General features: G+C 49.2%; 1 protein-coding gene across 1 annotated transcript in view; it reads right to left on the bottom strand.

Moving 5' to 3' along the window:
* LOC137413975 (calpain-1 catalytic subunit-like) overlaps window positions 1-23,975 on the bottom strand; it is a 185,480-nt gene extending 161,505 nt beyond the window's left edge. The window contains exons 1-2 of the mRNA XM_078778893.1: window positions 23,620-23,975; window positions 18,685-18,754 (exon numbers count right to left, since the gene is read on the bottom strand). Of these exons, the coding sequence (XP_078635019.1) occupies window positions 18,685-18,754; window positions 23,620-23,865 (316 nt within the window). The 5' untranslated portion in view covers window positions 23,866-23,975. The remainder of the gene's footprint in view (window positions 1-18,684; window positions 18,755-23,619) is intronic.
* Between the last annotated feature and the right edge of the window lie 2,830 nt (window positions 23,976-26,805).

Below are 26,805 nucleotides of genomic sequence, written 5' to 3'. Positions count from 1 at the left end.
TACGCTTCGGTGATTTCTTTGTTAAAAGAACCATGTCACTGATTGTCTGTCCCAGCAAGAAGTCAATAACAGGATTATATCACAGGTGGCGTGACAAAATGTACGGACAGGTACATTTGACGATTGGCTTCACAATCGGGTATATAAGGGTTGTTGCGTTCTGTATTAGTGGAAAACAACTACTGCACGTCTACAAAAGTTATTGCCGCTTCCCCTGGAGATGGTCCGTCAACTCGACAATGCTGTTTGTCATTTAGTGGTGGCTTTACGAAATTCCGGCATGAAACAGCGTGCTATTGCTCGGCAGTATGGCATCACTCAAGGTCAGGTGTCAAAGATCCTGAAACGAAATGCTCAGAGGGGTGTCCCTACTCCAATACCGAGGTCAGGACGTCCCCGCAGAACCACAAGGAGGGATGATCGCCAGCTGCACCGGTTAGTCCGCAATGGCCGTACCAAGTCTGCTAATCGGCTCCGGGCTGAGTGGCAGCAACTGACAAATGTGCCTGTATCCAGAAGGCTAGTCAACCAACGACTGGTTCAAGCAGGCTATCGTGCCAGGCGTCCCCTGAGAAAGCCACGTCTGACCAGACAACACCGCCAGCGTCGATTGCAGTGGGCCAGAGAGCACCGTCAATGGCAGCCAGGACACTGGAATCATGTGATCTTCATTGACAAGTCTATGTTTCTGGTCTATCGTCAATATGGCTGCATCCGAGTGGCGCAGACAAGTGCATGAAGCCTACAACGAAGATTGTATAGTGCAAAGAGTCCATGCTGGAGGTGGGTGGGGTGACCGTTTCGGCTGCTTTTCATGCAGGGGCAAAAACTGACCTGGTTGTTCTGAATGGAAACCTGAACCAGTTCAAGCACAGGGCCATTCTGAAAGAAACATTGCTTCCATTTGTTCGTGCAGCCTATCGAGGAAACTTTGTCTTCCAAGAGACAATGCACGGCCTCATCATGCTCGCATGATCCAACACTTTCTTACTGACCGTGGTGTAGAGCATATGGAGTGGCCTGCCATGTCCCCGGATATGAATCCGAGAGAGAACTTGTGGGCAGAATTAACGCATCAAATCGACAACTCGGACCAGCAGCCTGCCTCTGTGCGTGAATTGCAGCAGGCTATTGTAACTGCATGGCAAGCGATTTCCTGTCCAAACCTTGGCAAATCTCGTGAACAGCATGCCTCAATGTGTACGTGCTCTCCTGAATGCTTGTGGGGGTTACACGAAGTACTGAACTGTAATTTTACTGTCTGTAATCCCAGTCGTAATTTAACTTTTGTTTTTGTAAAAAAAATTTTTGGCTAATGTGCAAAATAAAGAGATACTTCTGGAAAACGCACAGAGGTTTAACACAGTACTGTCCGTGAATTGAGTTCCATATCAGTTTACATCACTTTCAAGGATCAATTTACTTGCTTCGAAATGTCAAATGTGGTTTTTGTTTCTTTTAAAGGGTCACATTAACAAAATCTAGAATAATTTCAACATCATTCCAATGAACTTTTGGTTCTAAGTCATCTTGAAAGTAAGTTCACCCCCACAAAAAAAATATTCCATATTAAATGCCAAGTCTGTATATATATATATATATATATATATATATATATATATATATATATATATATATATGTATATATATATTATATATATATATATATATATATATATATATATATATATTGTTGCGGAGATGAGGACTGTATATTTTTTGATGATTGTGTGCTGTATTATTATTATTATTGTTTATTCTGCGCCCCCCTACCTCCGGAGCTGTGTAAAGGTGAAAGGGCATCCCATAATTAGTCCACAAGCATACACATCAGCCAAATAATAGAATACCCTGTTTGATAGTTATCTCTTATTCTGTGTTTTAGAGTAAGGCTGTGTCTCCCATTAATTGAAGTACTCCATTGCACCAGTGAAAGAGAATAGATCCCCTTTCCTTCCCATCCCCAAAATCTCCATTTCCTTTTACATCCCCTTCCGTCATTGCCGGGCCTCGATTCCCAATTACCTCCCCTCCAAAACCACCATTGAACATGTGCTCGAATCGGAGAAGAAAGGCGTGCCCGCCCGTCGTCATCAAGGGCGGAGCCAGAGGGTCGCGCGACCAACCAGGGCCGAGGTGAGCACCCCGATGGGCGTGTCCGAAAGGCCGGCGGCTTAATCGCCGGAGGCGCTATAAAAGGCGCGCACGCAAGAGTTGGTCGTCAAGGGAGTTGGTCGTGGAGAGAGTCGTGAGGAGTCAGTCAGTGGAGTCGGTGGTCAGTTGGTTGCGTTGAGGAGTCGGTGGTGGTGGTCAGTTGGTTGCGTTGGTTGCGGTGAGGAGTCGGTGGTAAAGAGTGAGTGGACCAAGAACGAGTTGAGGGTTTGGACCAGACGAGTCGGACAAGGCCTGGCAAAGCACGCGACGTCCACAGCAGCCACAACAGCAGTTTGGGGGCCTGAACGGCGGTTTGGAGCAGGGCCGTAAAGGAACGGCGGCTGCTAAACGCGCCGGTTGAGCTGCAGGACCCCCTTGGACCTCCCTCTCCCTCCAGCCATCCACCTCCTGCCTTTCCACCCTTCTTGTGTACGTGAGTTTGTTCTGTTTGTTCTGTCCTGGGTTAATTAAGCTTGTGTAGGTAAGCTAAAGATTTCACTGTGTCACCTGCGTCTTATGTGCTTGTAAATAAACGTGACTGCTTTCTTTTTGCTTATGTGTGTAAATAGTCAATAAATTCAGTAGTATTTCCAAACCTTTCTTTGCCTTCGTTTTCCTCTTTGCATTCGTCGTTTTAGTCTTTTCCCTCATTGAGCAGCTGCGGTGCGATCCGGCCAACGTTTGGGTGGAATCGGGTGAGTCGGGGATCCTGTAACGGTCGCGGTTGGACCATCCGCTCGGCCCATCATAACATCTAAACCGCGATCAGTAACAATATATATATATATATATATATATATATATATATATATATATATATATATATAAATATATATATATATATATATATATTGTTGTGGATTTGAGAATTGTTGTGTTTTTTTTGTATTGTTGTAAGTGTAATGAATTGTTGTAAATATCACCCTCCGTGTGTAAAGGTCAAAGGTCTTCCTCCTAGTTACTCCATATACATACACGTAGCCAATCATATACCCTCTTAAATAGTAATCTCCTTATTCTATGTAGTTGAAGGCTCTGTTCCCACTAGTTGACACTGCATTGCATCAAATGGAAATAAGGTAGAATCCACTTTCAATTGCCCCAGAACCTCCATTGCCAACCGCATTGCCAACCGCATTACCAACTACATTTGACTCCATTACGCACGTGGTCAGCCCGGCGAAGAAGGGGCGTTGTCCGCCCATCGTCATCCGAAGGTGGAGCCAGGAAAGCCCTTGCCGACCAACCAAAGATGAGTGGGTATGGCTCAAGAGGGCGGGGTTATAAAACCCATTGCATCAGCCCCCACCGAGAGAGATGCGTAAGGGGCCAGACGAGAGAGAGAGTTCTGAGGGAGGTGCGCTGGGCGAGAGGCAGATTCTGTGGAGTGTAAAGAGAACTTCGGAGATGCAGGAGGCAGAGGACGAATAAAGCAAGCTGCCGGTGTGAAGCCGAATACGTTGAGCTGCCGGCTCCTCGTTGCCAGCCCGGAGCGGAGCTGTTTCCCGGGATTTTCGCCTCGACCTCAAAAGCATGGACCGGAGCGCGCGCTTGGAGCCGGACCTCGACGCCTACCATCTGCCTGGCCCTTTCTCTGCCTTCCCAACCATCGATCCCTGTCATCCATCTACCCCGATTCGTGTGAGTGAGTTCGTTCTGTCTGTCTTGTCCCTGGGAATAAGTTAAGCCTGTTTAAATAAGCTAGTGTTGCACTGTGTCTTCTGGTTCTTCCTCCTTCTGTAAATTATTTTCTTATTCTTCCTTCTTCCTTGGTTCCTTTGATTTGTGTAAATATTAGTAATAAATTATATTTGTTCTTCCTACCTTGCCTTTCTTTCCTTTACATCCGTTTCGCTTTAGTGATTTCCCTCATTGAATACCTGTGGCACGATTTGGCCAACGTTAAGGATCGGGTCAGTTCTGGTTAATAGTTCGTGCCGCGGTTGGTAAACCGCTCGGCAATTAACATCTGTCCGCGGTCGCGAACGGGGTTGCGCTCCTCCCTCTCCGGAGGGAGCGGTGCAGCATCAGGACTCACGTCGGTCAGTCACAAACAAGGGGACTAATCCCCCCTTCTTAAGGGGAAGAAGGCTGACGTAGAGATCCGCAACAATTTGGTGTCAGGAGCGAGATTCGGACCTGAAGCGCGCTTAGCGCGCTCAAATTACGAGTGGCCCACAATTTTATTCTAACATCTTAAATTTAAAAATCGTGCCATGGATGGTCAAGGTGATCGGATGCCGGTTGGGGAGTTAGAGGGGGTAGAATCGACCCAGGACCCCAGGGAAATGTATATGGGAGAGAGGGAGGAGGAGAGCAATGAAGATGTGGTTGAGGGGGTATCACGTGCACAAGATGGCGCCCTCGCGCACGTGGTTGCGGCAGCTGAGCCCGCTCCACCAATTAATTTGGACCTGTTTATGAAACAGATGATAGCCTTTATGGTAAAAACAGACGATAATTTCAAAGGGATGGAAAGCAGAATGAGGGACGAAGCGAGGGGTACCAGTCAGCAATTGAGGGGCCAAATGAGGGACGAAGCAAGGGGTACCAGTGAACGGCTAGACAGTAAATTTGGGGGATTGGAAAACCAGATCGGGGGGCTCGACGGAAAAATCGGGGGGCTAGAAGCCAAATTTGAGGGGTTGGACAACAGGTTGGAAGGGCTAGAAGGTAAATTAGGGGGACTACTGGAGGAAATGGGTAATCAAATGGGGGAAATGAAGGAGGGGTTAACGGGGTTGGAAAATAGAATGGCTGCCCAGGAGAACCAGATGGAGGGGGTGAAGAATGGGTTAGGGGGGTTAGAAAACACAATGGAAGGCAAATTGCGGGAAATAGGGGAGCAATCTGCCCGGGAAATTAAACAGATGGGAGACAAGATAGAGGAGGTGAAAATTGGGTTAGAAACCAAAATGGATGCCCAGAGGAATGATTTGGAACAGATGAGGGCAGCATCGACCAAAGAGATGGGAGAAATGGGGGAGGAGATCAGACGAGGTGTGAGCGAGGAGTTCGCGGGTGTACGAGAGGAGGTAAAGCGAGGTGAGGAGCGTATGGAAAAAGAGGTGAGAAATAATACGGCTAGGTTACAGGGGGGCATAGAGGACCTGACATGGGGAGTAGAACAGCTGATGGTGGGACAAAAGGAATTAGTGGAGCAGGTGGAAAAGAACACTGCATTCATCGGGGGTTAAAGGCGACGTAGAAGGAGATAAAGAGCGAACTTATAGCGACAAAGAGGGAATGTCGGATGGTACATGAGGGTTTGACAAAGAGGTTGGACGAGGTAACGGAGGCAATGGAGACGAAAGAACGGGAGGTGAGGACGCACATAGAGACGACTAAGGTGGCCTTAGAGGAAGAAATTGAGGGGGTGCACCGGGAAATGAAAGAGGTGAAGAAAAAGTTAGAGGATGTGGAAGAGGGGGTGAGTGAAATTAAGAAGAGACGGAGGGAAACTAAGAGGGAGATAAAGGAGGAAGTAATGGAATATGTACAAGGTCTGTGCTCAAATCATGATTATGTGCTCACAAACCAAATAAAGAGTTTGCAGGTGGCGGAAGAGGAGCGACGACGAGGTGCCGAGGTGAGTGGCGATTTACTCGGAAATGTATATGGTGTGAGGGGAGATTCAGTCGGCTTGGGTGTTGGTGTAGACCCGGGTGTTCGTGAGAGGCCGCTGGTGAAGTGTGCGACAGGTACAGAGTGTGAAGGAGGAGGTGTGCGAGGATGTCCGACTATGGGGTGTGTGAGGAAAAAGTGCGCGCCGAGGAGTGAGTGTGCTGTCGAGAGTGAGTTGGTCGTAGCGCCGGTGCGGGGGGGCACATGGAAGCGCGTGATGGGGAGTGTTACAGGGGATGTAACGAAAGAGTGCACACCTGTGGTGAGTGTTACGGAGGACGTAACGGGAGAGTGTGCGCAGGAGGATGCGCGAAAAAGGTGTGTAACGGACGGGTGCATGCTTACAGAGTGTGCTGTCGAAAGTAAGGGTGAATGCGCGACCGAGTGTGGTGGTGAGAGTAATGAGAGTGACACGGAGCACGAGTTGGTTGTAGCAGGTGAGAGAGGATGCACACCTGGAATGGAAGGATGTACACCTGGAATGAAAGGATGCACACCTGGAATGGTCGAGCACGTGTGGGAATGCACGCTTGAGTTGGTAGTGGAGCACGTAATTGGGTCTGCGGAGGAGAGCACACCCGTGGTTGTCACAGAGGATGTGACCGAGGAGTGGGCGCGAAGAGGTGTGTTGGTGAGGTGTGCGAACGACGAGTGTGTGCTAAGGTGTGCGGTGGTCAGGTGTGTGACGAAGTCTATGAGTGTACAGGGGGTGTGTGTAAGAGAAGGTGCATTGACGGAGAGCATGGAGACAGCTGGATGTGTGAGCAAGGAACGGAACGCGGGGTGTGAGCATGCAAGTGGAGTATCGACGTTAACCGGGTTAGCGGTTAGATCGACTTGTAGCCGAAGCGAGCCCTCGGTTCGTGCCGGGCGTTGTGCGCCGCGGGAACCAGCGGGGATTGTAACCACGGCGGTTTCAAAGGGACCGCCGTACGTGATCCACGTCGGGTCTCGCTCCGAACGGTCACGTCCGTGCTCCGCTAGGCGGAGCGGGCGGCCCGGTCGGAAGGGTCGTCACGGCAACCCCTTGTGGTTGAGACGTCCCGGCAGGGCAAGATCGGGCCATCGGACGGCTCCGTGCCGAGATGGTGCGTGGAATCTCGGCCCGAGTAAACCTTCCCTGAACCAAGTGCCGGACGGATCCAACCGCGGGAGACGAACAACCCGCATTCATTGCTCGGCTTTGCGAAGCCGGGCTTTGGAAATGAATTGGTGCACCGAGAGGCTCAAGTGAGTAGACGTGTGAGGGTGGCAGCAGTCGTGAATTGGAAAAGCAAAATTTGTGATTGGCAGTGGTTGGCAAATTTTTGATTAGTTGGGATTTGATGGCAAAATTGGTAGTGAGAGATGCCCGATGTGGAGGGATGGCAAATCCACCATCCCTCACAGCGGGGCAAAGGAGCTATAGTTTTATGGGGTTTGGCAGTGAAAACTAGCCCGGGAGGGTTAGAATAATGTGTAGGGACCTCGAAATGACCATAGGTAACTGTAGATTTAAGAAGCGACATTGGACAGGTAGTGGGGACATAGAGAGGGTAGTTGGATTATAATGACGAGGGAGCGCAATAATATAAGGGGCGACGGGGAAGCGCGTGTTTTAGCAGGGCACCAGGTAGATCAGATGATGCCGTGTGTTTGAGGATCGGAAGTGTATTGAACAGGTGTATGAGTGAGTAATGGTGATTGAGTGTTGTGTTGAGCAAATGGTCCTGGAGGAAGGAGGGTGCAGGAAGCACCAGGTGTGATGGCACAGGTGTGCAAATACAGGTGAGCATGGTTGTATGGAATAAATGGTCTGGAATATATGGAGTATGGAATGGATGGTGTGGAGTGAGTATGGTGGAAACTGTGGAGTGGAGTGGATGGTGCGAAGGTGTGTATGGGGAGGATGGACCCCATCACGAATACCCGGGGAGGGTAGTTTAAGAGTTAGGTAGAGGGAGTAGGTAAATTGTGGTTGGATATTGGCATCTGTGGTGCGTGTGGAAGAATGGTGTTTGGATGGGTGCATTAGTGACGTGGAAATGGCTGGGCGTGTGGCCTGTTAGTGTGTGTAGTTGAATGGGCACTCCGCCACTGTTAGGATGTCGGCCAGGTGACGCCGCAGGTGGGCTCTGGGAGCCGGTAGAGTTGTGGATGGGGCCCGAGGATCCGGAGGACGGACCCGGGTAGCCCAGTGCCAGAGAGGGCACCGAGTGGGGAGAGCGCCAGAGGGCCTTCCCCAGGTAGATAGGTTAGGTAAGGAGCAGGTAAGCTCGGAGGCAACTGCAGTGGTGGAGGTGTGCAGGTGGGTAGACCTGCTGGGAGAGCCACACGACCCAGTCCTGAAATTGTGCAAAGGCACAGGGAGTTGAATCGGGGAGGTGAGACCCCAAATTGATGAAGCAACACAGTTTGGTCAATGGGAATTTGGTTCTTAAAACCGCATAGAGTAAGTTGGCCAATGGTTTGGCAGGGAAAGACCCCGGGTAGTGTAAAGTGTATTAAAGTCATTTAGAAGGTAGTTAGGGTTGAAGTCTCCTCGCACCATCTACATCCACTCACCTGAGGTAACGACGGTGCTCCACACCATGCCATGGTTTGTTGTTTTTATTTTTCTGTGCAAATGTTTGGATTGTGGGACGCATCATGACGTGGGTGTGACATTGTGCTTTGTTGTTCCATCTCTCCCTCCTTATGAGGATTGATAATGAATTGGTGATGGCAAATTTTGGTCAGAGGGATTGTGGTGACGAATTTGGTATAGGGGAAATATAGGGAAGACGAGACAGTAGTGACGAATTTGTAAATGTGTAGGTTTTTGTAAATACGGGGAGGGGCAAGGGGGGGTAGTGTAGGTCACATGTGGGGGGCGTACGGTAGGGACGAGCTTTCTCACTTCGCTCTCCGTACGCACCTCGTTCTGCATTACCTGTTTTGATGTGTACCCTTGTGACCTTACCCCTCGCTCACCTGTCTTCTGTTCCCCTGTCTCCCACTCGAGGACTGTGCTCTCTGGGCACCGAGGGGAGCGTGCGGGAGTCCGCCATTGTGTGCCCGAATCCTTGCAACCAGCTGCCTGCATCCACGCACCACTTATGGACCACATGTCTGTGGCTGAGCACCACTTATGGACCCCACGGGTTGGGGCATGGCCCCTCTGCTGGAACCGGCCACGATGGCTCAGGATCTTGCTTGCGGACCTTGGTGACGTGGCACCAAGCCCACAGGTGAACCACTCATAGTCGGCCCCTGTGGGCCATAAATAAAAAAATGGACACGTTTTGTGCTTTTTTAAATTAGGTCTAAATAGGCCGCCAGCAAGAAGACGAAGTTGACAACATCAGGAAGAATAATGGCCAGCAGAGGGAGCCGAAGAGGAAGACCAGCACCAGGGGTTTGTTTATCTTTTATTATGAACTGTGGTGACTGTGCACGCCGGTGCTTTATGGTGCTGTTTGTTGGTACTGGTGCGTCGATGCAGCGCAGGCTGTTTCCTCCCCCCCCCCCCCCCCCCCCCCCCAAAAGAACAATCACAGGTCCTTGGTTAGTTTTGTAAATACCAGCGTCAATTGTAAATAATGCTCCCCACCGTAAATGTGTAGTTTGAAGACAATTCCGCAATTCAGTTAGCTGTGGGCGTAAATCTGTTAGGTAGGGTGCAATGCAGCAGGGGGACATACTTATTTGTGTTTTAAAACTGTCACACTCAGAGTCAGGTTAAATGTAGAGGGAACTACACCTACGTGTCACACTAAAGTTAAAGTTTTATAGGCCCGAGCCCGTACCTAGAGGATGAGGGTGCAGTGTTGTGGATTTGAGAATTGTTGTGTTTTTTTTGTATTGTTGTAAGTGTAATGAATTGTTGTATATATCACCCTCCGTGTGTAAAGGTCAAAGGTCGTCCTCCTAGTTACTCCATATACATGCACGTAGCCAATCATATACCCTCTTAAATAGTTATCTCCTTATTATATGTAGTTGAAGGCTCTGTTCCCACTAGTTGACACTGCATTGTATCAAATGGAAATAAGGTAGAATCCCCTTTCAATTGCCCCAGAACCTCCATTGCCAACCGCATTGCCAACCGCATTGCCAACCGCATTACCAACTACATTTGACTCCATTACGCACGTGGTCAGCCCGGCGAAGAAGGGGCGTTGCCCGCCCATCGTCATCCGAAGGTGGAGCCAGGAAAGCCCTTGCCGACCAACCAAGGATGAGTGGGTATGGCTCAAGAGGGCGGGGTTATAAAACCCACTGCATCAGCCCCCACCGAGAGAGATGCGTAAGGGGCCAGACGAGAGAGAGAGTTCTGAGGGAAGTGCGCTGGGCGAGAGGCAGATTCTGTGGAGTGTAAAGAGAACTTCGGAGACGCAGGAGGCAGAGGACGAATAAAGCAAGCTGCCGGTGTGAAGCCGAATACATGGAGCTGCCGGCTCCTCGTTGCCAGCCCGGAGCAGAGCTGTTTCCCGGGATTTTCGCCTCGACCCCAAAAGCGTGGACCGGAGCGCGCGCTTGGAGCCGGACCTTGACGCCTACCATCTGCCTGGCCCTTTCTCTGCCTTCCGTGTTAGCCGTTGTGAAATGTGCATCCTCTTCCGCCTTTCTCCCTGGCATCCATCTACCCCTATTCGTGTGAGTGAGTTCGTTCTGTCTGTCTTGTCCCTGGGAATAAGTTAAGCCTGTTTGAATAAGCTAGTGTTGCACTGTGTCTTCTGGTTCTTCCTCCTTCTGTAAATTATTTTCTTATTCTTCCTTCTTCCTTGGTTCCTTTGATTTGTGTAAATATTAGTAATAAATTCTATTTGTTCTTCCTACCTTGCCTTTCTTTCCTTTACATCCGTTTTGCTTTAGTGATTTCCCTCATTGAATACCTGTGGCACGATTTGGCCAACGTTAAGGATCGGGTCAGTTCTGGTTAATAGTTCGTGCCGCGGTTGCTAAACCGCTCGGCAATTAACATCTGTCCGCGGTCGCGAACGGGGTTGCGCTCCTCCCTCTCTGGAGGGAGCGGTGCAGCATCAGGACTCACGTCGGTCAGTCACAAACAAGGGGACTAACCCCCCCTTCTTAAGGAGAAGAAGGCCGACGTAGAGATCCGCAACAATATATATATATATATATATATATATATATATACAGTGGAACCTTGACTTACGAGTGCACCAACTTACGAGTTTTCCGAGATACGAGCCGTCGCTCGGGCGGTTTATTGCTTTGAGATGCGAGCCGAGATCCGAGTTACGAGCTTACGCCACCCGCCACCAGGTGGGTTCCGGTCACGTGGTTATCTTGCCGTGCAAGTATCTCTGCCGTATATCGCTGCTGTTTTGTTTTCGCATTTTGGTTATTTTGGAGCTTACGCCACCGCCACCAGGTGGGTTCCGGTCACGTGGTTATCTTGCCGTGCAAGCATATCTGCCGTATATCGCTGCTGTTTTGTTTTCGCATGTTGGTTATTTTGGAGCTTACGCCACCCGCCACCAGGTGGGTTCCGGTCACGTGGTTATCTTGCCGTGCAAGCATATCTGCCGTATATCGCTGCTGTTTTGTTTTCGCATTTTGGTTATTTTGGAAAATTTCTTAGTTTTAACCATGGGTCCTAAGAAATTGAGTGCCAAGGGCAGTACTGAGAAGAAGAAGAGGATGATGTGCTTGGATATAAAACACGCAATCATCGAAAAACATGAGTGAGGTGTGCGTGTTGTCGACTTGGCGAGGCAGATGTGAAGGCAGCTGAAGATTTTATTATAACTTTTGCCGAACTGATAGAAGCCGAACGATACATCCCCCAGCAAATCTTCAACTGTGACGAGACAGGGCTCTTCTGGAAAAAGATGCCGAGGAGGACGTATATAACGGCAGAGGAGAAGAGCCTGCCAGGCCACAACTTGTTCAGAGTGCCGGCGATAGCTCGCCTTCTCTTTGTGGAAGACACGGTGAGATCCTTAACATCCAACAACTAATGGGACGCAAACGGGGCGCCCAGTTTAGCGGTACACACATTGATGAATCACCCTGCCTGTGAAACACCGACATGACAGGTTATAGCTGGGTCGGGATTCAAACCCAGGCTGGACAGTTTAGAGTCAAGTGTGCGTACCTCCAGTCCAAGCCATCCTGCCAACTTGTATGCTGCATACAGGTGAAATAGAAAGCGCAAGATATTTTTATATATACTGCATATTTAAAAAAAAATTGGTGTGGTTTTTGGCGGGCTGGAACGGATTAATAGCATTTCAATGCATTTTAATGGGGAAATTTAATTTGAGAAACGAGCAAATTGAGTTACGAGCTCGGTCACAGAACGAATTAAACTTGTAAGTCAAGGTTCCACTGTATATATATATATATACATATATATATACAGACATATGTACAGACATATATACAGACACATATATATATATATATATATATATATATATATATATATATATAGATATATATAGACATATATATATATATATATATATATATAACATACATACATACATATATATATATATATATATATATATATATATATATTATTTTATTTTTATTTTTTTTTATTTTTTTTACAGGCGTTTCAAAATAAAGTATACTAGTAACTTAACCCCTCTTGTGCAAAACGATGTCTTTCAGAGAAAAGTATTTATTGTCAAATACAACAAAGATATGGTGGGTATCTCACTTGAGCGAGTCATTGACACCTGCATACATTTACAAAATAGAAAGAGCAATTAGTTTGCAGACCCTCGCCAGGACGTGTTTTCAGTGGTTTAAGGCTTTTGTGTTAAAACAAATATGGCGGCCGAACCACGTGACCGATGAGGTCATCATTCTTCTTTTTTTTCTCCACAAATTTATCCCGAGATGATGCTCAATAAATTTGATCTTGATCGGATGACATTTTGTACTTGTCAAATTATGATGTCAAAATGGAGGCACCGATGACATCATCAAGAACAAATTTTATTCCCCATGAAAAGTTATTTACAATGAGCCATGTCTCAATTTTTTCTACTGGCAACTGTACCCGCCTTAAGGGCGGGGCTTCAATTGGGAGGCCCAAATGGAAAGGCAAAATATCAGAAATTGAAGGCTTTTTTTATTTTAAACAATTTGTATCAACATCCGTTAAATCATATCACACGCAAATCATCAAAATCTAAACAGTATTTGTAGAATTTCAATAAAAGCCACATCACTGTTCATACCGGTAAATATTTGGTGTTTAGTGTTTGGAAAAACTGGAAAAAAATTGGAAAAACAATTTAGCCTATTTTACTCCAGGGGGTCACAGGATTATCCACCCAAAATTTCGTTGCGATCGGTGCAGCCGTTTTTGTGGTACCTGGGAACAGACATTTGGTGAATTATAGTAAGATGCAGCGCTATAATTCACTGCATCTTACTATAAGGTGCAAAGATAGAGGTGCAAAGTTATTCGGTGTTCCCAAGATGGCTCCCATACCACGTGACCTATGACGTCATAATTATCATTTTAACATTCTACAGGTGGAGTTGCACCTGTGGTGAAAATTTCCTGTCAATCGCACCACTGGTTGCAGAGACATTCATATTTATTCTGTGCGGACAAACAAACAGACAAACAAACGGACTCAAATGCAATACACTCTCCTATGGCGAGGGTAACAAGCATTTGTTATACAAGCACAAACAAGTAAACAAGCATACATATTTATTTTAAGATTAGCAAGCACTTCAAACGCAAGTGTTCTGTTCACTGTTGCTTTGGAAACACCCTGTATTACTGATCGTGTTGCATTACTGCTTGGTTAAGGAAACAAATCCTGACTTTTATTGTCTTTTATTGTCTGTCCCCAAAAGTTGGTGGTTGTGCCGGGAAAAGTTTGCCTCGAGTCACTTTAACCTCAAGTTGTGACAAAGCCATCCGAACTTCTACAGAAACCTTACTGCTCCGACGAAACGCATTAATAATCACTGTTCAGTGAAATGTCAATGTAAAATACGTTGCTGTAACATCTTGCAGGCTTTGAATACCTCGCCTCCCCCTTGCACCATCTTCCTCCTTCGTTATTGTTCCCACTTCCCTTTGCCCTTATTTTCTTGCTCACACCCCTCCCTCCACAACCTCCATATTTCTGTCTAACACACACCCACGCCCTCTCCGACCACCTTTCCTCCTCCTTCCTGCATATTACCTGACACACCCTCCACTATCGCCACCCACTTGTGAAAAACAGAATGTGGAAATCCTCAACCCCCCCCCCCCCTCCCCCCAAAAAAAACAAAAAACTTTTTCAATGACACTGATCCACTAAGGACAAATCAAGAGTAGCAGCAAAGAGCAAACACAGGCAGTTTGTCCTCAAGCATCTTTCCAACAATGTGTACAAAAATGCAGTTTCTGGCATTGTGCGGTCAAAGCTGTGGTTTGAAGTCGACAAACAAATACATAACAGCGTACACTTGTTGGAATTCCACGATAAATATTTTCCTCTCTCTTCCTCTCTCTTCTCAAAACCTCTGAACTGTATGTACATAATCCTACACTTAAGAGTTATTAACAACATGATTACATTTGTTGCTATATAGCAAGGAAGTGTGCGTAATGGAAGTTTACGAATAAAACCATGCAACAAACAAAGTTGTTACCAATATGTAAAAGTGTTACCTCTATGTAAATGTAGGCTGGCAGGATGACAAAGAGGTACAGACACTCACCTCGAAGCCGTCTAGCCTGGGTTCAAATCCTGACCTAGGCATGATCTGCAATCCCAGGGTCGCAACGATGTGTGTACCGTCCCTCGGATGGACGACGGGTGCCCCGTCTGCCAGCATTAGTTGGTGGACGTTAAAGACCCCACGGTGTTCTTCACGAAGAGTCGGCAACGTATCACCAGCACTCTGAACAAATTACTAATTCCTGCCCGAAATACTGCTGGGAAAACGACTGCAAACCACCCACTATAATCCTTCCCAAGAAAATGCTTCGGCAGCACCGACTCTCTGCAACAGAGTACTGTACTTCATAATCACATTGTGGATTATGTACTGCATTTGAATTTTCTTATTTCTGCAAAAGTGTTACCTACAGTTACATGAAAAAGTAAGTACACCCCATGTAAAGTTTTGACTTTTTCAACATATTTCAACATACAGCTATTTGATCTTTATATCAACAATATTGATAGATAAAGGTGATATAATATAACAAATATCATGAAACATTTACATTTTGTAGTCCATTGTATAATTTAAATAAACATAAAAGCAAATTTCGCATGTGGAAAAAGTAAGTACACCCTTGGCTACAATAGTTGGTATTGCCCGCTTTGGCAGAAACAACCTCAAGTAGGCGTTTCTTATAACTGTCTACCAGTCTCTGACATCGACTGGGAGAAATTTTTGCACACTCCTCCATGCAGAATTCTTTCAGCTGTGTGAAGTTTGAGGGGTTTCTTGCATGCACAGCTCGTTTCAAATCCCCCCACAACATCTCGATGGGATTTAGATCCGGGCTTTGACTTGGCCATTCCAGAACCCTCCATTTCTTTCTTTTCAGCCATTCCTTGGTGGATTTACTGGTATGTTTATGGTCATTGTCATGAAGCAAGGTCCACTTTCGGTTGAGCTTCAACTTTTCCGACAGATGGCCTCACATTATCCTCAAGCACCCTCTGGTACAATGAAGAATTCATAGTGGATTCTATGATGGTGAGCTGCCCACGCCCTGATGCAGCAAAGTTGCCCCAAACCATAATATTTCCACCACCATGCTTTACAGTTGGTATCAGGTTCTTGTGGTCAAATTCTGTCTTTGGTTTTCGCCAAACTTGTCGACTGGTACTGTGGCCAAATAGCTCTACCTTTGACTCATCTGTTCAGAGCACATTGTTCCAGAAGTGCTGGTCTTTGCCTCGGTGTTCATTGGCACACTTTAGTCTTGCCCTGATGTTCTTTCTGGACAGCAAAGGTTTCCTCCTGGCACACCTCCCATGTAGATCAAATTTGTGCAGCCTCTTTCTAATGGTAGACTCATGCACTTTGACATCAACAGTGGCAAGAGCTACCTGTAGGTCCCGTGATGACATTCTGGGGTTCTTAGAGACTTCTTACAGCATCTTACGGTGTGCTCTCGGGCTGAACTTGCTGGGGCGGCCTGGCCTGAACAAGTTGGCAGTTGTTTGGAATCTTCTCCACTTGTAGATGATCTTCCGGACAGTCGAATGATTGATTTCAAATTGTTTGGAGATCTTTTTAAATCCCTTCCCAGACTCGTAGGCATCTATAACCTTCTTTCTGAAGGCCTCAGAGAGCTCTTTTGATCAAGGCCTGGTGACACTGCACACTTCAACAACAAAGAGCAAACCAAACTAAATGTCTGAGGTTTAAATAAGACAGGTTCCTCCAAGATCCTCTCTGACGATGTTCTAATCATTTGCACCTGAGCTGGTGCACCTGATTCTAATTTTAGGTATTTGAAGTAGTGATGAATGTAGGGGTGTACTTACTTTTTCCACATGTGAAATTTGCATTTATGTTTATTTAAATTATACAATGGACTACAAAATGTAAATGTATCCTGATATTTGTTATATTATATCACCTTTCTCTATCAATATTGTTGAAATGAAGATCAAATATCTGTATGTTGAAATATGTTGAAAAAGTCAAAACTTTACATGGGGTGTACTTACTTTTTCACATGACTGTATGTGCAAGTGGTGCATATATGTGTAATACATGTACTTTTTTGTTACACATTTACATATGCATTCACACTTCCAGGTGCTTTGTATCACATGGTCCAGTGTATACCGACACTTGCGACAACAACTCAAAAGTGAGACATGTACAGACAGTACACGTCTCATGTTTGTAAGCTTGTTAATCAAGTAAGCTCTTTCTAATCGTCTTTTTTATGGATCCCCTTACCCTACCTTGGTTGGTCAACTCATCATCCCCATGCCTTTTTCAAAAAGAAATGGAGGGATATTGTAATCGGCTCCGTCTATCCGTCCGTTACGCTATCTCCTCCTAAATGGTTGGGCAGAAATTCAAACTTGATAGTTGTGATACGAGCCTCGATTCTGTATACAAAATAGAAAAAGAAATAGATAAATAAACTATATGGAAAGAAGTTGCAAGAGCAGTGTCATATTTGGCCCCACCCCTGGGGTTGGTGTGAAAAAGTAAAATTCCAAAAAATGCAATTGCGGGCACATTTTAAAACAAAACTTTGTATATTGCACTCAACATTGGGAGACACATGAAATAAGTGACGATTTTTTGGGATTTGACCCTCAGTTCATTCCCCAGGGATGGGGACTAAAGGTCACAGTTGTCAAAACGGAGAATTTTTTTTAACTCAAAATCTGATATTGGGTCATTCCTGGTGGAAGTTTTTCCCACCTTTCAACTTTGCTTTAGGTGGGAAGCGTGAGGATTTGTGATGGAGCGCCATCGACTTTGCTCTCGTTCTATCTGCGTCGAGTTTACCCAATTGTATACTCTACTTTTGTGTCATCATGCTGGATGTTTTGTGACAATGGCAGAGCTGAGTATTTTGGGGGAAAAGCTTTTTTTTTAAATCATGTCGTGTAAGAAAATAAAATGTGCTTCATCCACGGCTGGTAATACAGATTTGTTACCAAGGCAACAGTCGGTGTAAAAAACGCATTTTCTGCATCCGACAGCAGAATTTGTAAACAACACAACGACCAGAACAACACGTGCAGGATGACTGTACATCACAGATAACGCAAGGATCCGTTGCCTGTGCGTGTGGGCAGATTGTGGGTCCGTGTCAAACTGCCAACACATGGACCAATCAAAAAACAAGCTCGATCCGAATGGCAGGTTTTCATCAAAGTCGATCCTCGTGTAAATTACAGATTCAAATTCATTTGACCGAGGAGCATTGGCTCTGGCTGAGCTTCATCGCACAGTAAATCCGTTGTTTTGTGACAACACGTATTCTGGTCACGTCCACATGGCAAAGACTATAATTTAGGATGGGGGCAACCACAACATTCGGATCGTGATGGATGAACCACTGTAAACTTGAAACAAAACACACCAAAAGTACGTGAAAACCCCAGTACAAAATTTACTATAAATAAGAGCTTACAAGTCCAAGTTTATGAAATATATTGGCAACTAAATAAATTTTAAAAATAGGAATACCAGTGTCTTCCAGCGATCAATACGAGTAAAAGCTGCCCATCACCAATCTCTGCCATCCCATCATCATATTCTTCCCCCACACCATTGGGGCATTGCCCACATGCCAGACACAAGCATGATGGAGTATTTATAGCTCCATATCCATGTCTGTACCATCCGCAAGCAGGAGTATCCGGAAAAATGAAGATTCATGAATGGGAATATATTATGTGTTAAATATAGGGGCGAATTCAGACACCACGAAAGGCAGTTTGGCCCTTCGGCTTTGATGTCACACATTTGTTTAAATTTGTTGGCAGGATGAGATTGGCCTTGAACCAAACCAAAAGCACACTCTTAAATACAGTTATACCATGGAAGACTTTGCAAACACCAGCATACGCAGCACCTGGAAGTGTTCCTCAGATAGATTTAGAAAACATTACAACTTGGTCCTCGAAACATAAACCCAAAAAAGGATTACGAGGTGGACACTTTGTGCTTTTGGAGGGCCTAGTTCCGCCATTTGATACCCGCTTCAGGGGATTACAACAGAGAGTGGGATGCCCAGCTTTCCGGCCTTGCAATCTGATGTGCGTTATGCTCAGTTGGCACTGCACCAGAGCAGTGCAACTTTCAGATGGGAATGGAAGGCAAAACTAGACAACGCTCTCCTGACGATGAGCATCACACACATTGAAAGATTAATGAACATGAACAGTTCAATGAGCATATGAACAATGTGCACAAGCATTGAAAGTTTAATCACGTGTTGCGCACACCCACCGAGGCTGCCCTGGCAAATGTCTGTCCGATCCGCTCCTCCAACAATAAACTGCGGCTGCGGGAACATATCCTGGGGGGAAGAGAGAGCACATTGGGATCTTCAAACACATGAGCCAACGATGGCACAAAACAACAACCCTCAAACCAACGAGGATTGAGGGGAGGCACAAACATGGATGGTTAGGACACAAATGTGGATGATTGGGGACACAAATGTGGGATGGAGGGAGGAGGGGGGAAACATGAACATGAATTGGAGGGGGGGGGGGGCACACCAAAGCAGATTGGGGGAGGGTGGGACGACGCCAAAGCATATTGGGTGGATGGTGGGACAACACCAACACGGATGGGGAGGAGGGGTGACACCAACGCGGATTGTAAGGGCGACACCAACGCAGATTGGGAGGGCGACACCAACGCAGATTGGGAGGGCGACACCAACGCAGATTGGGAGTGCGACACCAACGCAGATTGGGAGGGCGACACCAACGCAGATTGGGAGGGCGACACCAACGCAGATTGGGAGGGTGACACCAACGCGGAGTGGGAGGGCGACGCCAACGGGGATTGGGAGGGCGACACCAACGCAGATTGGGAGGGTGACGCCAATGTGGATTGGGAGGGCGATGCCAACGCGGATTGGGAGGGCAACGCCAACGCGGATTGGGAGGGCGACACCAACGCGGATTGGGAGGGCGACACCAACGCGGATTGGGAGGGCGACACCAACGCGGATTGGGAGGGCGACACCATCGCGGATTGGGAGGGCAATACCAACGCGGATAGGGAGGGCGATACCAACGTGGATTGGGAGGGCAACACCAACACAGATTGGGAGGGGAACACCAACGCAGATTGGGAGGGCGACACCAACGCAGATTGGGAGATCGACACCAACGTAGATTGGGAGGGAGACACCAACGCAGATTGGGAGGGCGACACCAACGCAGATTGGGAGGGCGACACCAACGCAGATTTGGAGGGCGACACCAACGCGGATTGTGAGGGCAACACCAACGCGGATTGGGAGGGTGACACCATCGCAGATTGGGAGGGCAACACCAACAAGGGTTGGGAGGGTGACACCAACAAGGGTTGGGAGGGTGACACCAACAAGGGTTGGGAGGGTGACACCAAGAAGGGTTGGGAGGGCAACACCAACAAGGGTTGGGAGGGCGACACCAACAAGGGTTGGGAGGGCGACACCAACAAGGGTTGGGAGGGCGACACCAACAAGGGTTGGGAGGGCGACACCAACAAGGGTTGGGAGGGCGACACCAACAAGGGTTGGGAGGGCGACACCAACAAGGGTTGGGAGGGCGACACCAACAAGGGTTGGGAGAGCGACACCAACAAGGGTTGGGAGGGCGACACCAACAAGGGTTGGGAGGGCGACACCAACAAGGGTTGGGAGGGCGACACCAACAAGGATTGGGAGGGCGACACCAAACTGGATTGGGAGGGCATCACCAACGTGGATTGAGAAGGCGACACCAACCCGGATTGAGGTGGGACAGCAACACCAACGAGAATTGGAGTGAGATGACGACAACAACACGGATTGTGGTGGGACGACGACACCAACGCGGATTGGGGTGGGACGACGACACCAACGCGGATTGGGGTGGGACGACGACACCAACGCGGATTGGGGTGGGACGACGACACCAACGCAGATTGGGGTGGGACGACGACACCAACGCGGTTTGGGGTGTGACGACGACACCAACGCGGATTGGGGTGGGGCGATGACACCAACGCGGATCGGGGTGGGACTACGACACCAATGCGGATTGAGGTGGGACTACGACAACAACGTGGATTGAGGTGGGACTACAACACCAACGCGGATTGGGGTGGGTGGGACGACGACACCAAGTGGATTGGGGGGGGGGGGGTGTGGGACGATGACATCAACGCAGATTGGGGTGGGACGACGACACCAACGTGGATTGGGGTGGGACATTGGACACGAAGGATTGGGGTGGGATGACAACACCAACACGTTTTGGGGTGGGACGACCCCGACGCGGATTGGTGGTGGATTACAACGCCAACGCGTTTTGGGGTGGGACGGCGACACAAACGCGGATTGGTGGTGGATTACAACGCCAACGCGGATTGTGGTAGGACGACGACACCAATGCGGATTTGGGGTGGGACGAAGACACCAATGTGGATTGGAGTGAGAGGAAGACACCAACGTGGTTTGGGGTGGGAGGAAGACACCAGCGTGGATTGGGGTGGGACGGCGACACCAATGCGGATTGGGGTGGGACGATGACACCAATACGAATTGGGGTGAGACGACGACACCAACATGGATTGGGTGAGACGACGACACCAACATGGATTGGGGTGGGACGACACCAACACGGATTGGGGTGGGACGACGACACCAACACGGATTGGGGTAGGACGACGGCACCAACACGGATTGGGGTGGGGCAATGACACCAATGTGGATTGGGGTGGGTGGGGGGAGAGGGGTGGGACGACAACACCAAGTGGATTGGGAGGGGGGGCGGTGTGGGACGATGACACCATCGCAGATTGGAGTGGGACATTGGACACTAAGAAGGATTGGGGTGGGACATTGGACACTAAGAAGGATTGGGGTGGGACGACAACACCAACACGTTTTGGGGTGGGACGGAAACACCGACGCGGATTGGTGGTGGATTACGACGCCAACGCGTTTTGGGTTGGGACGACGACACCAACGCGGATTGGTGGTGGATTACGACACCAACACGTTTTGGAGTGGGACGGCGACGCCAACGTGGATTGGGGTGGGATGCCGATACCAATTCGGATTGGGGTGGGCCGACGACACCTATGCGGATTTGGGGTGGGACGAACTCACCAACGTGGATTGGGGTGGGAGGAAGACACCAACGTGGATTGGGGTGGGAGGAAGACACCAACGTGGATTGGGGTGGGAGGAAGACACCAACGTGGATTGGGGTGGGAGGAAGACACCAACGTGGATTGGGGTGGGAGGAAGACACCAACGTGGATTGGGGTGGGAGGAAGACACCAACGTGGATTGTGGTGGGACGAAGACACCAACATGAATTGGGGTGGGACGAAGACACCAACGTGGATTGGGGTGGGACGAAGACACCAACGTGGATTGGGGTGGGACGAAGACAACAACGTGGATTGGGGTGGGACGAAGACACCAACGTGGATTGGGGTGGGACGAAGACACCAACGTGGATTGGGGTGGGCCAACAACACCAACTCGGATTGGAGTGGGACAACGACACCAACACGGATTGGGGTGGGCCGACGACACCAACACGGATTGGGGTGGGACTATGACACCAACACAGATTGGGGTGGGATGACGACACCAATGCGGATTGGGGTGGGACGACGACACGAACACGGATTGGGGTGGGACGACGACACCAACACGGATTTGGGTAGGACGATGGCACCAACACGGATTGGGGTGAGGCAATGACACCAATGTGGATTGGGGTGGGATTACGATGCCAACGCGGATTGGGGTGGGACTACGACACAAACGCGGATTGGGGTGGGATTACGACGCCAACTCAGATTGGGGTGGGATTACGACGCCAACTCGGATTGGGGTGGGATTACGATGCCAACACAGATTGGGTTGGGACAATGATGACACTAATGCGGATTGGGGTGGGCTGTCGACACCAACGCGGATTGGGGTGGGATGATGACAACAAAGTGGATTGGGATGGGATGATGACAACAAAGCGGATTGGGGTAGGACAACAACACCAACTTGGATTGACGTGGGATGATGACAACAAAGCGGATTGGGATGGGACACGACGACACCGCAGATTGGGGTGGGACAACAACACCAACACGGATCGTGGGTGGGGATGGGGGTGGGGGGGGGGGTGGGGAGGGAAACAACACCAACGTGGATTGTGGGGGGGATGGTGACACCAACATTGATTGGGGGGGACGGTGACACCAACGTAGATTTTGTGGGGGGGGAGAGGGGGTGGCGACACCAACATGGATTGCGGGAGGGGAAGGTGAACATCAACACGGAGAAGAGGGGTACAGCAACGCGGATGTGGGAGGTGGGGGTGAGGGGAGGGGGGGAGGGGTGAAAGAACAGGAATGAGGAAGGTGGGGGTGGGGGGAAAGAGAGCAACACAGATTGAGGGCAGCAATATGGAGGAGGGGGTTTGAAAAAAACAATACAGTTGGGGAGACGGCCAGCATTGCGGCTTCGTGGGAGCTGCAGAAGCTACATTTCAACATTATTAAATACTAGCAAGTGTACACAGCGTTGCCTGGTGCTGTTCTGACCATGGCATTTTGAAGAAATTAAATGTTTTCTTTTTTTCTATTTTTTGTGGGGGCTTAAAACGCTTTGCTACACCCACAAATTAATGAGGTCGGGGATCATTTAATATCACCTTTCACAAAGCTACAAAGGCTTCGGCACTAACGAGCAAATAAAAAAAATCCCCCAAAAAAAAAAAATCCAAAAGTTTCAAAATCTTTTTTTTTTTACCGAAAACACCCCGACAGTCACTGATGAACCTCCGACAGTTTGACAAATATTCCTTCGGTCATCTCTGGAAAAAATGGCGACATGCAGCCAAACATCTCTTTTTGTGAAGATAATACATGTTCCGTTAAAAAGGACTTCAACGCAGGAGGCCGTTGGGCCCATCAGAGGCTGCACTCGTATTGCCAACTTATGGTTGTTTGTCCGTGCTCTATCTTTTTAAATGCCGAGTGTCAGGCAAGGAAGCAGAACCCAAACATTCTTGCCACTGCAAATTATCTCGAAGAATGACAAAACTTCAAGCCGCGCCAAATCGGGAGTGTAAAGGGGTGGAGAGCGTTACGTGAAGAGGGTGGTGCACACGATGGGAGAGGGTGACTCCAAGACAGGTAACACTAACAGCGAGGTGAGCGCACCTTGGGTCGCACCCACTGAACACCTCGCGTTTTGGAGGAGTGCGGTCCTAACTCCTTGAAGCCCAGCGAGGAGGGGGCGGCCGGAAAGCGATCATCCTCGAAGAGCGAGCCGTTTCTCAAACATTCTTCCTTGAGTTTCTGGTAGTCCTGGCCGCAATAACTGATGGGATTTCCGCAGGTCGTACCCACACCCGCTTTGCGTTGTTGTTGTCGTTCGAGTCTTGCTGTTATGCCGAATGATTCCATGGCGCGATCTCTCGCAACAAACTTCGAGAAAAGAGACAGACAACACCAGAGGAGCGACAATAAAAAGCTGTGCTGGACGATACGTCGATACACGATCGGTCGCAATTCACCGCCCACACGTTTTGACTTTCCTCCCATGCAGATCTACGCTCCTCCCATGCAGATCTACGCTCCTCCCATGCAGATCTACGCTCCTCCCATGCAGATATACGCTCCTCCCTTGCAGATATACGCTCCTCCCATGCAGATATACGCTCCGCCCATGCATATATACGCTCCTCCCATGCAGATCTACGCTCCTCCCATGCAGATCTACGCTCCTCCCATGGAGAGATACGCTCCTCCCATGCAGAGCGACGCTCCTCCCATGCCTGGGCTCATGCATGACTTCGCCGCGCACATGCGAACTTAAGCTCCTCCCTCACAGCTGCTGCCCTTTTCATACATTACTGGTCATGACACTCACTGTAAATATTATGATTAAGATTATTTTGCGGCTGTTCAAGAGCTTAAGGTAGTTATTTATGTTTTATTGATAAGGTCAGCTCTTTCAAGTCCACAAGATCATGAAGACCGAAAGGACCGTTGTCCGTTGCTCCTTGATGCAACATTCTTTTTTATGCCTGCGTTGACGGTCTCCAGAGGCATTATGTTTTCAGGCCGTCCGTCCATCCGTCCATCCGTCCATCCGTGATAGGTTTTCGTTACTGCGATAACTTGAGAACGGCTGAAGGGATCTTAATCAAACTTGGTGCAGGGATGTATAATTAGGTAAATATGAACTGATTCGATTTTGGGGTCACGAGGTCAAAGGCCAAAGGTCAGAGATCATGTTAGGTAAAAATCCTGTTACCGCGATAACTTGTGAACCAGTGATGAGATTCTGACCAAATTTGGTACACTTATGTAAAATGATGTAAAGATGAACTGGTTAGACTTTGGGATCAAGAGGGCAAAGGTCAAATGTCAAAGTCTGAAATATGTCTATAACTTGAGAGCGGCTGCAGTGATCTCATTCAAACTTGGTACAGGTATGTATATGATGTAAAGATGATGTTATGATGTTATAAAATGATGATGTTATAAAATATGATGTAAAAAAAAAAGAAAAGCAAAAAAAGCCTAGGCTGTAGCGGTTACCGGAAGCATGACACAATTACCATGCACCGGCCGATGACGCAACCGGCGAGCGGTCACATGTCCGGACTCGCCCGGGCGTGTCCAGACTTGCCTTTCTCGGGCGAACACTTGCCTTGCATACCACGCCCCAACGAGAGGCGTGACTTACCTATTTTGCAAACCACGCCCCGCCTGAGAGGCGTGGCTTTTGTGTGTTCAATTTGCGATAGAAATTGCCGCCCGTTCGAGGGGCGGATTCAGTGTGCTTTTAAGTTCTTTGGTTTTGAGCTAAATAAATAGCTCGGTGAAACTTCGTTCCTGTGTCGTCCATTTTGTCTGGCTTTATCGTGCGAGCACAGCTCCCACAATTGGTGACCCCTTTCTAAGAACACGGCGATGGAGTCAGCTGCAGCTTTGAAGCTCCCGGGCTTCTGGGAGTCGCACGCGGCCGTTTGGTTTGCTCAAGCGGCTTCTCAATTCGCCCTGCGGAAAATTACGGAGGACACGATGCGCTACCACCATGAGGTCTCTGCGCTCACCGCCTCCTCCGTGGCCCGGGTCCTGAGCTTCCTCCAGCACCCGCCGAACGCCGACAAATACGGCGCGCTCAAAGGCCTACTCCTCGGTGCGTTTGGACTCATGGAGACCGAACGCGCACGGCAACTACTACACCTCCCGGAGCTGGGCGAGGCCCATCCATCCGAAAGCATGGACCACAGGCTTGCTCTTCTCGGTGACCACAGCCCGGACTTCCTCTTCCGCGAGCTGTTCCTCCAGCGGCTACCCAGGCAGGTACGGTTAGCTTTGGCTAATTCGCCCATCACGGACCCTCGCGCCCTGGCCAAGGAGGCCGATAATTTTTTCTCGGCCAGGCGACATGTCAGAGCGGCCGCCTGGGACCCTGGGCCGACCGAGGCAACGCCCGCGCCACGACCGGCGCCTCCACCGGCCGAGTCCACGCCACTGACAGCAGCGGCCGCCGCGACGCCCCGTCGACCGAACCCGACGCGACCGCCGGAGCCTCCACCAGAGCGGGCCATGTGCTATTACCACGCCAGGTTCGGGCAGAAGGCCAGAACGTGCCGCCCACCGTGCACTTTGGGCAGCTCGGGAAACGACCATGCCGGCGCTCGCTGCCTGCCATGAGCGTCGGCCATTCAGGCAGCCTTCTGTTTATCACGGACACGGAGTCTGGGCGGCGTTTTTTGTGTGACACCGGCGCTCAGCTGAGCGTGATACCCGCCTCGGTGCAGGACAAACAGGCCGCCCTATGCAGCCCCGTCTTGGTCGCCGCAAACGGTTCCTCCATCCGCACCTTCGGTTCGCGCAGCGTCGCATTCTGCTTCGGGGGCCAGCGCTTCAGGTGGGACTTCATCACGGCGAACGTGCCCATGGCCTTGCTGGGTGCAGATTTTCTTTGTGTGCATGGACTTTTGGTCGACGTCAAACGGCGTCGGCTCATCAACACGGAGACCTTCAGCTCGCTCGCTTGCTCATTGAGCGGCTCCGCTCCGACCAAGCTAGCCTGCGCGCTCCCGGCCGTGGACGAGTTCACCCGCCTACTCGCCGAGTTTCCCGCCCTCACGCAGCCGACGTTTTTGGCCGTCGCCGTCAAGCACGGCGTCGAACACCACATCCTGACCACAGGTCCACCGGTCTACGCCAGGGCTCGCCGCCTCGACCCGGCTATGCTCGCCATGGCGAAGGCGGAATTCGACGCGCTGGAGCCATTGGGCATTGTGCGGCGCTCGAATAGCGCGTGGGCCTTGCCCCTGCACATCGTGCCCAAACCGGGTGGCGGATGGCGACCATGCGGCGATT

Source organism: Myxine glutinosa, chromosome 5 (genome assembly GCF_964187855.1).
Source record: "Myxine glutinosa chromosome 5, kmMyxGlut1.1, whole genome shotgun sequence".
Lineage (NCBI taxonomy): Eukaryota > Metazoa > Chordata > Myxini > Myxiniformes > Myxinidae > Myxine > Myxine glutinosa.
The sequence above is the reverse complement of the archived record's forward strand: the minus strand, read 5'-3'. Positions and strand labels throughout refer to the sequence as shown.